Here is a 14,265-nt window from a genome sequence, read left to right as displayed (position 1 = left end):
GCATAAACATCACTTGGAGAACTTATCTCTTTGGCACGCTGCTCCAGCGGCGCTGAAAAGGCTCCTCTACGCGGAACGTCTGTTCCCGTTGGCGTCACTCGAGAGCGTCAGATATATTCAGAAGGACACGGCCCCTGGAGGCCACATACCAGTTAGCGCAATCTCGATTTCTTCGGGGCTGATGTTGACGCCGCCTTTGATGACCAGGTCCTTGATACGGCCGCGGATGTACAGCAAGCCTGTCTCCGTCAATTTCGCCTGGTCCCTGCGCAGATTCCAGTCGCCCTAATATTCTTTATTTTGTAAAGCAAGGCAGATGTCAGTCATGGGCTCGTTAACACCTTAATCTATTGTTCAATGAGGTGTTAACGCCATACGCATGCAGCGACACAGCAGACTCTAGCCATCGGTATTCTATGACAGATCGTGCCATGAGTGCCGGGATAATTATATAAATACTGATGCATCCACGTCGAACCATTTCTTTCTTTTCTTTTAATAACCTTGAATTGATTAACTTTAATAGACGAGACACCGCTGTAGAAGATATAATTTTAGGCAGCTCAAACTGCCCCAATAGCAGATACATTCGGCTTCCCACATTAACACAGCTGTATTTAATACTATTATTCCATACTAACGCTGACAATCTGTATCAGAATGCGAGAGTTGCGTTACCTTATCTTTAAATTTATTTAAATAATATATTCAGCAAATCTTTTTGGGATCGTCCGTTCGGCAACCGTTCAGCAAATCGTCCGTTCAGCAACCATGGCGGCACAGCGCTGTATATCTATTCAGGTATTACTTACAACCGAAGGAACGATCTTGAACTTAATGTAACTAATTGTGAAGACATTTGGATTGAACTTAAATATGACTTCCTCAACATAGACAACAAAGACCTAATAATTGGTTGCATATATCGTTCACCCTCGTCATCAGCAACAGACTTCTGTACTGCTCTCCATAAAGTCATGGGACTGCTAGCAGATGAAAACAAAAATGTAATAATTATAGGCGACATCAACATTAACCTCGCTGATAGTACGTCTACTAATGCTTTACATTATTCTAATTGTTTTAACAGCTTTGGTTATGAATGTTTAATTAAGATACCGACACGATGTGCTAACCACCCCATAGGTACATTAAATGAGCATGCATTATCAAATTTGGCATATCCACCAGACGCAGGTGTTATAATGACTGACATAACTGATCACTATCCTATATTTTTAAATTTTCACTATACTCATGGCCCCGAAAAAATCACGTACACGAAGTTTATATTAGACAAACAAGCATTCCTGGACGCCATGTCGAACCTTGACTGGTCCCCCATCTTTTCTACAAATGATCCACAAAAAGCATTTGCACTGTTTATCTCTATGCTTAAGTCATGTGTTGATCGTCATTCCGTTCAAGTTAAATGCAAGAAGAAGTACGCGTCGCCTCAAAATCCATGGATAACAGATAAGCTCTTAGCTTTAATGCGCAAAAAGGATAATCTCTATAAGAAAACCAAACAACCATTTAACAAGAATTTAGCCATTCGGTACAAAATGTTTTCTAACCAGCTTTCTGCCACTTTGAAAAAAGCTAAAAAAACATGGTACGAAAGAAAAATTTTGGAATGCGGTAAAAACATAAAAAAGAAATGGGAGATTGTTAACACCTTCTTAAACAGGACAAATAATCGCGAAGCTATACAAGAAATTGCATATCTGGGTATGGTGTACAAGACCGCCAAAGAAATAGCTGATGCGTTTGCTGATTTCTTCTTTAGCAGCGAGCTACAGCCACCTGCGCATGACAATCCCGTGCCCCAGCGCCTGCCACATTCTTTCTTTTTATTTCCAACTACATCTCAGGAAGTTCTAAACATTATAAACAACATGAAAATAACCGGCGCCGGCATCGATAAATTACACCCTTCCCATATAAAATTAATTGCACCCCTAATAAGTGATGTCCTTGCAGACATAATCAACGTCATGTTTAAATCAGGCACATTCCCACAAGAACTAAAACAAGGCAAGATCACACCCATTTTTAAGAAAGGTGACCGCTCTTTAATTTCCAATTATCGCCCCATTTGTGTATTACCTTTCTTTAGTAAGGTAATCGAAAAGCTAATAGAAAAACGTTCAACTAATTACCTTACAAAATTTAACATTCTCACACCATTCCTATACGGCTTTCGCTCGGGTTACTCGGCCGAACTGGCTCTCGTTGCTCTAACGGATCAACTAAAACTCGCTATCGATGAAGGGAATTATGCAGCTTCGGTGTTTGTAGACTTAAACGAAGCGTTTGAGAAAATAAATCACCGCATTTTCTTTCGTAAGCTTGAATCATTGGGAATCACCGGGCCAGCACTCTTGTTACTACAAAATTACTTAACAGACAGAATGCAGGTAGTAACCATTTCAGCCGTTCATTCTAAAACCATGTTCACTAATATTGGCGTTCCCCAGGGTTCCATATTGGGTCCGCTTTTATTTTTATTATACGTCAATGACCTGCCTAACTGCCTGTCCTTTTCGAAATGTATACTTTATGCAGATGATACTACTATTATTAATTCCAATAAATGTATCACAACCTTAGTATCTAACCTTAATGGCGACTTACACAGCCTGCTGGAGTGGTGCCATACTAACGAGCTACAGATAAACCCGTCTAAAACGAAATTTGTTGTATTCACTTCTCACCAACGAACACTTCCCTCTATTCCTCCTATCTTATTGGGCGAAAGTCCTATCCCTGCAAGTTTTTCATGCAATTATCTTGGCATAGAAGTTGACAAACATCTTAAATTTACTGAACACATAACCAAACTAAAACAGAAGATTACCTACGGGATTAGGGTACTTCTAACAGCACGAAACATATTTGACCATCAAACATTACTATCATTATACTTTTCATTTATTCATTCCCACATTAATTACTGCGTTACTTGCTGGGGAAACACTTACGTAACCCATTTAAACTCATTGCAAATTCTACAGAATCAGGCTATTAGGATAATTACATTTAGCCCATATAACAACAACGCCTCATATCTTTTACGAACTAATCACATTCTTACAGTCACACAACTCGTTAAATATAATCTAGGTACCTTTTTGTTCCGTCAAATCAATTACACACGATGCGACAGCTTGTTACCACAATCTTCTCTATTAAATACTAATATTACCAGGTTCGCAATAAATAGGAACTTCATTTTACCTAAAATACATACTAATTATGGCAAACAGAGCGTCCATTTTTCATCTGTCGCATTCTGGAACACACTACCATTATACATAAAAACACTTAAAATTCACGAATTCAAGAAACAACTAAAAGATTACATTCTGTCGAATACTGATGCCTAGTCCATACTCACAACCATTCTTTCAGGGTGCCTTCATTTCATTTTCAATGCCATACAGTTACGTTTCTGTTTCTGCCTCACATATACATTCGAGTTAACTAATTCTACTGTGTTCGTAACGTCATCTACGCAGTTACTTTATCAGTTGTCAACGAGATTGTGTTACAGTGCTCTTTTTCATGACATTTATGCATATGTAATTCTTCAACCATGGTATTCATACTAAAACCTGTAATTTTTCTATGTTAACAATTTGTTGAAAACTCCTGTACTTTTGTTTTATTACGTTTACTTTGTAAAGGAGGTCCCATTGCAGTCTTTGACTCCGGGACCTCCTCCTGAATATTAACAACTTGTAATCATTCTAATGATCTCAATAAAAACCGATTCTGATTCTGATTCTGATTCTGAGGCATTGAATAAACCATAAAAGATGAATATGTACCCCTATAATTTCTTTTACTTAGAGCAACAATAGGAAGCTCGTTATAAATGTAAAATGACAAAGTAAGTGAACGAAAGCAATAAAGCAGTCCTCAAACAGCCCCTGATGACAAGACAGAAAGATGCAGTATGGAGAGAACATGAATGTAAAAGACGAACGCGGCTATTTTATTTTAACAGCGTGTAGAGAAGGTTAACTAGATGGAGAAAAAAGCTTTTGAATAGTCACTATTATTTGATGTGAAAACAAGCATATAGCAAGGGACAGAGAGGGAAACAGAGAGGAAACAGGCGGGCAAATGTCAACGAGAGGGGCACAACGCCTGCTTACTCTTTCGGAAATAGGAGTTGGAAAGAGAAAAAAAAAACATGACTGAGAGAAAAGAGGATAGAAAGACACAAGATCACAAGCTGTGAAGCCAAAGCAAGAAAATCACAAGGAATACAGTGTGCCCAAGCGATTAGGAAGTGCACGCACAAGCGCTTGTCTGTTTAAAATATGTGCTCTTATGATATAGTGCGGATGAAAACCAAAGTGGTGAAAACAGCTCGAAAATGAAAGGTCAACTACACAGGAAAGTGAGAACTAGAGAAGGTAAACGTTTAAAAGATTGGTGGGAGTTGATAAACATAGTAATACTCATGTGTGGTCTGTGCAACCTTCCAAAAAGCCGCAAGACTTTGAAAACAGACAGCTCAAGCTGCATATATGAGAATTTTAATGATAAACAATGAACTGAGAGAAACAAATAATGAGTGGTTTGAGTGCTTTGCAAGCGCAGCTGAAATAATTAGACGGTTGTAGAATCAACTTTCAACCAACATTCGAATGAGTGCGCCGACAGTGCGTGAATGAAATGAGGATTTGTGTGCATGTTACAATCAGTTCACTTATTCAACGTAGAGATCAAAAAGAACTGAATAAAAACCTAGGGAAGGGCATAGCGAGGTTCGGTTCCCCCGACGGGAGACATTTCTTCGTAGTCACTCGAACGTACAGACAGCGCTGTGACAAGAGGAGTGACAACAAAAGCGAAAAAAAAATATCTCACACGCAGTCGAAGTGCCATAGAATAACCTTGCCTTTAGGAAAGGAGATTTTGGTGCAGTTTCTGAAAGTACGCACGACTTAGAAGAGATGGAAGGTGACAACTCTTTTTGGCGACTCCAACTAGTTCGCTTGTATGGAGTTAGCAAAACGGGACAGGCACGTACACTGTGAACACTTACTATATGTCCAAACCTTGAAAATTGCAGAATAAACGTACATTTTGCATATTGCTCGCTTCATGACGCATTTGTAAAAACGTCTTCATGCTATTGCGGGACTGGTGCAACGCTCACTTTCTCTCGGCATGCTCACACCTTCAAATATTAGCAATGTTCAAACTGCTACATTTTCCAATAGATGAAACTACTATACGTTCGCGAGCTATGTATTTTCGCGGACTAACAGCAATATTAAAAGTCCATGCAAAAGGTCGCAGTTTCGGACGAAAGTCGAAACAATGACAGCAATAGCAAAACGTCAGATATTAACTAATGGTCCTACTCACGAATTAGAAGAAGTAATGCAATATTGGGTTTGGAGATTTATTTGGCGTGTTAATTGCTGTAAACATACGCTTGCTGACTAAACAAGGATGGTGCCACGCACGCACAGACAAACATGAGCAGAGCTCACACGCTGACGGCGAGGATTCACCTTCACAACGCTGGTGTTAACCAGGCTGGCGAAAGAAACGCTTGTTGCGGCCGCCTGCTATACCGAGTCTCCAAAATTTAGATTACGCAACCTCCAACACTGAGCAAAAAGGGCGCGTCTAAAGGCGCCAGCCGTCCTGCACAGCCGCGTATGCACTCAGCTGCGTGAACAGTCATGCGATGTCACGGCAAGGCTTGACAAGAAGAGGCGGGCTGTGCTCAGTTTATTGCGACAGGAACTATATTGCTACGCGAACGAAGGATTAAGCACAGGAGACTATTTACAGAGTATATTTACAAAGGATAATTGCAGCGCTGGCCAGTTCAGCCGACAGCTGGAAAGCCAGAGAGCGTTCGTCGCCTTCGTCGGGGCGACCACGTGCATCGCCCACAAGAACCACGCAGCATGCATGTATCATTATCCCCGGCGGCAGAAGCACCGTCCCGGTTAGTCAAAATATTGGTGATAACATGAGAGTAGCATGGTTTGAGGAGTGCGACATGCGCAACGTCAGCGGAATTCAGGGAGGATGAGGTACTCGTACTGACTGGGGCGATTTCGTAGTTAACGGGAGTGACGGCCCGCCGCACGCGATCGGGCCTGTGTACCGAGAGAGGAGTTTTTCTCCCAGGCCAAGGTGACGAGTCGGAGACCATAGCAGTACCAGAGATCCAGGAGAAAAGTGTGCATCTCCGTGTTGGCGATCGTACAAGCGCCGTTGCTTATCTTGAGAGGTCAGGAGGCGAGCGTGCGCAATTTCGCGTGTTGGGGCTGCCCTGGTGATGGCGTCAAATGCATACTCGCTGGACTCTGCTGCGGCGGATGGAAGGAATGCGTCCAGTGGCAATATGGGTTCTCGGCCGAACAACAGAAAGAACGGGGAATAACCAGCGGTGTCGTGAGGCGAAGAATTATATGCAAAAGTGACATAGGGTAGAGCAAGGTCCCAATAAGTATGATCGGAGGAGACATACTTTGCAAGTACGTCTGTTAGCGTGCGATTCAGACGCTCCATGAGACCATTAAACTGTGCATGGTAAGACGTAGCCAACTTGCGCTTGGTTGAGCAGGAGTTGCTCAACCAAGCACAAGTCGTATGGCGGCGATGACTTTTGAAAGAAATGTGTGACCACGGTCACTCAGCAGTTGGTGTGAAGCACCATGCTGCAGAATCACGTCGCATAAAAGAAAATAGGCGACATCTGTGGCGCAGCTTGTTGGAAGCGCCGTGGTGATGGCGTAGCGCTCAACGTAATCTGTCGCCACAGCGACCCACTTGTTGCCAGAAGTGGATAGAGGGTTTTGGTCCAGTAAGTCCAATCCAACGCGAGAGAATGGCTCTGAAAGAATGTCGAGCGGTTGAAGGCATCCGACAGGGAGCGTCGATGGTGTCTTTCGGCACTGGGATTTCTCACACGCCGCAACGTATTTCTAGATGGAGAGGGCAAGGCGTGGTCCAAAGTAGCGTCGGTGAATCCGGTGCTAGCTGCGGGAGACTCAAGACCTGCCGTTGGTAAATCGTGAAGTTCTTGAAGAACGGCTAACCGAAGGCGCTTGGGAATGACGAGGAGTAGGGCAGGACCGTTGGGGCGTACATTGTGGTGGTATAATACGACATCTCGGAAAACAAACAGATGAAGAGACGAATAAGAAGGCGAAGATTCCAAGCCATCAATGATGGCGCTCAAGGTGACATCATGACGTTGCTCGACGGCAACGTGTAGCAGCTGAGGGACGGAGAAAACGCAAGCGTCGGCATCGGGGTCAAGGTCGGTGGGGGGTTCGTCCACTTGATAGCGTGATAAACAGTCTGCGTCTTGATGTAATCGGCCCGGCTTATACAGTACTGCATAGGAATATTTTTGCAGCCGCACAGCCCAGCGCCCATGCCAGCCGGTAGGATCCTTGAGTGAAGAAAGCCAGCAGAGCGCGTGGTGGTCTGTGATTACAGAGAAGTGCGTGCCATACAAGTACGGGCGGGATTTGGAAACAGCCCAGACGAGAGCCAGGCATTCACTATCTGCTATCGATAAGCCGAGCTCCGCTGCTGTGAGAAGGCGTCTAGCGTAGGCGATAACACGATCTTGACCTTGTTGGTGCTGAGCTAAGACGGCTCCGCTACCCTGACCACTGGCATTGGTACGGACCTCTGTAGGAGAGGACCGGGCAAAGTGGGCCAGTACAGGTAGCGTGGTGAGAATGTTCATCAGGTGGGAAAACGTGGCAGTTTGGGCGGGGCCCTACGTAAACGGCATGTCTTTCTGCAGAAGATCAGTAAGTGGTCGGGCAATTGCTGTGAAGTCTTTAACGAAACGCCGGACGTAGGCGCAGAGTCCTACGAAAATTCGGAAGTCTTTGACAAACTCAAGTACAGGAAAGGTCGTCAGTGCATGAATTTTCTCAGGGTCTGGTTGAATACCGGAAGGGCCGACGAGGTGGCGCAGCTCTGTAATCTGCCAACGATCGAACTGACACTTCGATGAATGTAGTTTGAGCCCAGCTTTGCGGAAGGCTTGAAGGACAGCTCATAAGCGCTCAAGCTGTGTCTCAAATGTAGGCGAAAATACGAGAACGTCGTCTTGGCAGCAGAGGCATGTTGACCATTTGTAGCCTTGAAGCACAGAGTCTATCATACGTCGAACGCTGTTGGGGCGTTGCATAGAACGAACGGCTTAACTTTGAAGTGATAGAGACCATCAGGGGTGATGAACGCGGTCTTTCCTTGGTGTCCTTCATCAACAGAAATTTTCCAATAACCATACCGAAGGTCTATTGATGAAAAATAGTCAGTTGGCAACACGGAGGCAATCGAGGGCGTCATCAATGCGAGGCAAGGGGCAGACGTGTTTCTTGGTAATGCGGTTTAGATGACGATAATCTACGCAGAAACTCCATGTGCCATCTTTCTTTTTAACAAACACCACGGGCGACGCCCAAGGGCTCGACGAAGGTTCAAAAATACCTTTAGCAAGCATCTGTATCACTTCATCTTGAAAAACCTTACGCTCTGAAGCAGACACGGCTGGCGATAAATACGACTGGCATCAAGAGTATTTATGGGATGCTTAACAATTGATGTCTCGTCCAGTTGGCGATTGTTGAGCTGGAAAATGTCGTGGTCGGAAACGAAAAGGCGACAAAGAGCTGCTGCTTGTTCATGCAATAGGTCCGCAGCAATGATGGGAGGAAATGTTTTGTCAGGGCAAATAGCATCCTGTGGACATGGTGAATAGTTTGAGTAGGCGTCTACTGAAAACGTCGTGACGTGGTCATCTCCTATAGCCTTGGGGTAGAACTTCTTTTGCCAGGCCAAAATTGACAACGGGGAGTAATGTTCGGTTATCGGCGATGGTGACGACGAAAGGGGGCACAGTGATATTGCGCATCAAAAGGACATCAAGAAGAGGCATGGAGACGTAATCACCATCGGGCACAGGAAAGGATGATACTAAATCGACAAAATGCAAGGCTTTAGGTGGCAGGCGGACGAAGGCGGTCGTACCAAAGTTGTTTGGCAGTTCGGGACGAATTTGCGCGAGTAGAGGGAGCTCGAGGCAAACGGTAGCGGCAGAAGATTCTACCAAACTGGAATGCACCGTAAGAAAGTCGAGTCCGAGGATTAGGTCATGGGGCCAATTGGTCCGCACTGTAAAAAGAACAGGAACGTGGCGGTCGGCGACACTTGTACGAGAAGTACACATTCCAGAGAAGTCAACAGTACTGCCATCGGCCATGGGTACGGCTCGTGGAGCACCAGGCGTGACAATTTTCTTATGCGACGACAGAGGCTACGACTCATTAAGGATACCTGGGGTCCAGTGTCTATTAATGCCGTCAAAGGGACACCGTCGACGTGAACATGAAGTAAGTTCTGACTAGTTGCCAGCCTCAATGGAGGATTTTGACACGAGGAAGATTATGCAGCACTACCACTAGAAGCTGCATGGACAAGTTTTCCATCCGGGAGGGTCCATAATTGGTCGGCAGCGAATAGCGGCGTGGTTGACGCGACGGGGACCGACAGCGGTGAGGAGACGGTGAATAAGCAGAATGACTCTCATCGACGGATGCGTCAGCAGTAGGAGGCATACGGCGAGGCAAGTAACGGTGCGGGTCGGCATATGGGCGAAGAGACTGGGAAGAGGAGCTCGATTACGGTGACGTCCAGAAGGTGCGGATGTGGCGAGTGATGTGACCAATGCGGAGGCAACGAAAGCAAATGGGCTTGTCGTCCGGAGTTCTCCACTCGGTAGGGTCGTGGTATCCAGGAGGGGAATACAGATCGCTGTGGGGCGTAGCTGTAAGCAGCGGTCGGGCGTCAGGTCGGGAGACGGAGCAGGCAGCAGGAAAACCGAGCTTTCGAAATTCTTGCCGCACAACTGCCTGAATGAGAGAGATCGCTGGGGCTGGTTGGTCAATGGTGGGGTCAAGTGGGCGTGAATGGAACGGCGGAGGACTTTTAGCCTCGAGCACGCGGCGAACAATACGAGTAACGTGCTCGTTTAAGAGTGGGGAAGCGGTAAAGTCGACGCAAGACGACGTCGCAGCCGTGTTAGGCAGCCGGGAGAACTGTGGAATGATGCGGCGGCTTTTGGCGAGCTCAAAGCGGTGGCATTCCTTGACAATGACGTCGATGGTGGACACATTGTTGAAGACCAACAAGTCGAACGCGTTGTCTGTGATCCCTTTAGGTACGTGGCTGACTTTGTGAACCTCAGCCATATTCTCGTCGACTTTCTGGCAAAGAGCGAGCACTTCTTCTATGTGCGACACATACGATCAGTAGAAGACTGAACTCGGGTAGCAACACCTTTTCTAGCAGCCAGCTGCCGAACAGTGGTATTTCTAAAGAGGTCGCTGAGCTTCTCCTTGAAAGTATCCCAGCTAGAGATCTCGTCCTCGTGTGTCCGGAACCAGACACGTGGAGATCCTCCCAAGTATAAGAGGGCATTCGCTAGCACAGCGGTTCTTTCGGCTAACACGCTTATACTGGCTCAGCCAGTCCTCAACGTCGACATGATCTTGGCCGGAGGAAATACGAGGATAGGGGGGATTAGTAGCCGTAAGGCACGTCATTGTCGGGTCACAGGAGTAGAAGCAGATGTTCTGTCGTCACCGGGAGCCATGGCAGAAAGCAAGACAGTGTGACCGCTTCAGAGCTCCTTGGCGAGGACGGGGAGCGGCACTCTTCACCAAATGTTACGCGAACGAAGCATTGAGAACTGGCGACTATTTACAAGGTATATTTATATAGGATAACTAAAGCGCTGGCCAATTCAGCCAACAGCTCGAGAGCCAAAGAGCATTTGTCGTCTTCGTCGCGGCGCCCGCGTGCATCGTCCACAAGAAACGCGCATAATTTGCATGTATCAAATAAGCACTCCAAGTGCATTGCCTCCGTCGGCGTCGCCGTGGGGTTCCGCATAAAGCCCAAGGCGATAAAATGGTCACCGTGCGCCGTATACTGTATGCGCAAGTGAAAAACGCGTGCAAGGGTGAACCGGTGATCGCGGCTCAATCTCGTAGACGCAAGGGAGGAAAGCCTGGAGGAAGTGCCCCATCTTCCATCGCGCGCAAGGCTTCTGAGGCCGGAGTGGGAGAGGGGCGCGTTCTACTGAGCGCTGCTGCATTTTCAAAGCCATCTGCAGCAGGAACAGACTCCGCCGTGTGCTGTGTTTGCGTGGCTTAATTCGCGTTGATGCGAATGGCAGCACGAAGTTTGCCAGCTGCTACTGCCGCGATTCCTCACTCCAGCGATTAGATAGCGAGTTTCCGCGGTCATTGAGTGAGATGTGTTCATGTTCACTTGTGCGCGCCTCACGCCATGCATGTTAATTTAGTCAGCAAGCCTACGTTTACAAGGTTATACGGCTTTAAAACTACTATCCTTACTTCAAATAGCTGTTCACTAATTTGCTAGCGTATACGATGCTTCGCATTTCGGGCAAAACTGCGGATTTTTATGGCACCTTCACTTTATATGGAATATACGGGACATCACGGTGGAGACGGTGAAGATGTTCTTTAACCGTTCATGTAATTGCAATTGCAATAAAAGGCTGGTTATATATAATCCTTCTGCTGTGCTGAGGTAATGGGCATGGTATACTGGATAAAATGCCTACTATTTTCGACATCTTATCTCGGACGTTACAAAAATTATGAAATCTGAAGTGTACTGCTCAGTTTTTCCTGTGTAATTGACCAGGCGAGGTCACTTTGCACCACGATTATAGCGGACGCAAACATATTACGGTCTGTTCTGGAAATTTTTGACATATCAGAACCTTTGGAAAACAAAGTTGTTTCACTATCACGCGTCAGAAAACGAGGGTCTTATGTAGTGAAAGGCGTATCACAAAAATAAAATAAATTTTGTTGCGGAAACGGAACAATATTCAAGCTCAAACAATGAGGAATTGAAGGTCATTCCATGCTGTCCAGTAGAGAATTAGGCAAAAATTTTTAAAGCTACTGCCAGAATAGTTCACTACCCAATTTGAGGTGCTAGCTTCGACATTGTTCTTCGAGTGCCTACTGGGGTTGAAACAAACAAAACTATAACCGCTACATTTTGTTCTCGTGGTTAAAAGGAAGAGTTTGTACGCAAAGCACAGAATGCTAGGCATATTTCTCATGACCTTGGCTTCTCTGACTCTCTCTCTACACTGTTTTCCTTTTTTTCAGTGAACAACTTTCCCCGATAAAAAACAGCTGTTTTCAACGCCTCTGTCGTTCAAGGAGGAAAAGCAATGGCAGTATATCTTGAATTGACAATTGTCAAGCCAAAGCCAGGAAGTCAACAGAGAGCCGAGTTTTTCGCATTTCTTCATAAGAAGGCCTGTCTGTTTTCCAGCAGACCGACTGAAATTTTCTTACAGAATACTTGCCTAGCGTACATTTTTTTTCATTGTCCCAATCTATTTAAGCACGGATCAACTTCTACAATTTTATTGTGACCTTGATTTGCCTGTCGTTCACCTCAACGCACCTAACCTTAGAAAAAAAACGGCAGGATGCACGCTTTTCTGACTTTATATGACTTGAACCTTTGTTTCATTTACGTCACTGAAACGTGGTTATCGCCTCATGATGAAGGCACGTTCTGTTCCCATCATACGTTCCCGAGTATTGTCACCTATCATCATGGCGGTGCTGCTATATTCATATCTTCGACGATTCGATATAAACATAGATATGACTGTAAGGTCTGTTGAAAATGCTGAGTCTGTATGGATTGAAATATCTAACCCATCTTTGCCAGCTAGTATGAATAAGACAATCACAGGCTCAATATGGTGCTCATCATCGTCCTCAGTTCCCGAGTTGTGTTTGTAATTGAAATTCATTTTTAAAAAATTGTCGTTTGGAGATAGGGATGTCGTCATCTTTGGTGAGACAAACATCAATCTTCATTAAGTCAATAGCCCAGCTTACTCCGATTAGACATTGTGTGTGTTTTTTTTAGGATTCCGCCATAAATATTTAATCTCCGTTCCTCCTAGATGTGTGCCTGGTACCTCATATTCTTTAATCGATCACCCTTTGTCCAACTTTATTTCGACTAGCGATTGTGGCGTTGTAGAAGCCAACGTCACTTATCATTAATTACCTTGTTTTTTGCCGATTTGATTGTGCCATGCCGAATCACCTGACCGCGTTATCTTGAGAAAGATATGTTAGATAAAACAAATTTTGTCGTGCATTGAAGCCATAGACTGGTCTTTCGTAAAACTTCCCACTGACCGAGAAGTTCGTTTCAACTGTTTTTTAACTTTCGCGAAAAAGTGCTTCTATGAATATACTACCATTTTGGAGGTGGCAAAAACGTTTCAGTTCCACATAAGCCGTGACTTTTAGCCAGTATAATGAAGAGCATGCGAAAGAAAGACAATTGTAAAAAAATGTCAATAGCGTCCTTTCAATGCTGCCCTGCAATCTCGCTATAAAAATATGGCGAAGTGCTTAACAAACTCCTAAAGGAAGGAAAAAGACTATTGTACAAATAGGATACCTAATGCTGGTAATAGACAATGAACAGTGGAAACTAATTGGTTAATTTCGAACAGATGAATCGTTGCTCCCGCTAACAATTACAGTCGTCTGACAACATGTATAAGAACCCGGATGGTATTGCAAACTCTTTAAATGATTTTTTTCGGAGCTAAAACCCCTTTCTTGTCATATAGGTACGAGCTAATCAGTCATTTGGTCTCTGATGAGATGAAGTAATGCAGATTCTTCATGCCTTAAACATGACAAGTATTGCCTTGATAAGGTTCAACCTATTCACCTGAGATGCATCTCCCACCTCATCTCGATTCCAGTCGCTCAATTAAACGCCAACTGGAAGAAAACTTTCGACCGCGTAAAAAGCCCATTTTGAGATACTTTGGACATGCGGCAGCAAATTATTACACTTTAAATATAGGTCAATGCGTTACAAATACTTCGCAAAAATCAATGTTTTTCGTACCAAAACTGAAAAAAAAAAACGCCGGCATTATCGCCAGGCGGAAATGACGCACTGTGAATGAGTGGAGAACCAGCGCCCATGCTTTTTGCTTCCCCAAACCTCCTCGAAAGGAGGTTTACTTGTACTCCGTTCTGGTGTATCAGTCAACAGGTCGCGTACGTCTGCTAGCTACAGGGTTAGTATACTTTATTAGCTGCTTCGTGCTCCGTGACAACGCCGTTGCACGCCCACGATTTTCTCCTAATTAGAAGT

At 44.8% G+C, this 14,265-nt stretch overlaps 1 protein-coding gene across 1 annotated transcript in view; it reads right to left on the bottom strand.

Moving 5' to 3' along the window:
- The window catches only part of LOC126523436 (medium-chain acyl-CoA ligase ACSF2, mitochondrial-like), a 348,233-nt gene that overhangs the window by 59,601 nt on the left and 274,367 nt on the right, over positions 1 to 14,265 (bottom strand). The window contains exon 15 of the mRNA XM_050172050.3: positions 150 to 265. Within this exon, the coding sequence (XP_050028007.1) occupies positions 150 to 265 (116 nt within the window). The remainder of the gene's footprint in view (positions 1 to 149; positions 266 to 14,265) is intronic.

The sequence above is a fragment of the Dermacentor andersoni genome, chromosome 6, assembly GCF_023375885.2.
Source record: "Dermacentor andersoni chromosome 6, qqDerAnde1_hic_scaffold, whole genome shotgun sequence".
NCBI classification, from domain to species: domain Eukaryota; kingdom Metazoa; phylum Arthropoda; class Arachnida; order Ixodida; family Ixodidae; genus Dermacentor; species Dermacentor andersoni.
The sequence above is the reverse complement of the archived record's forward strand: the minus strand, read 5'-3'. Positions and strand labels throughout refer to the sequence as shown.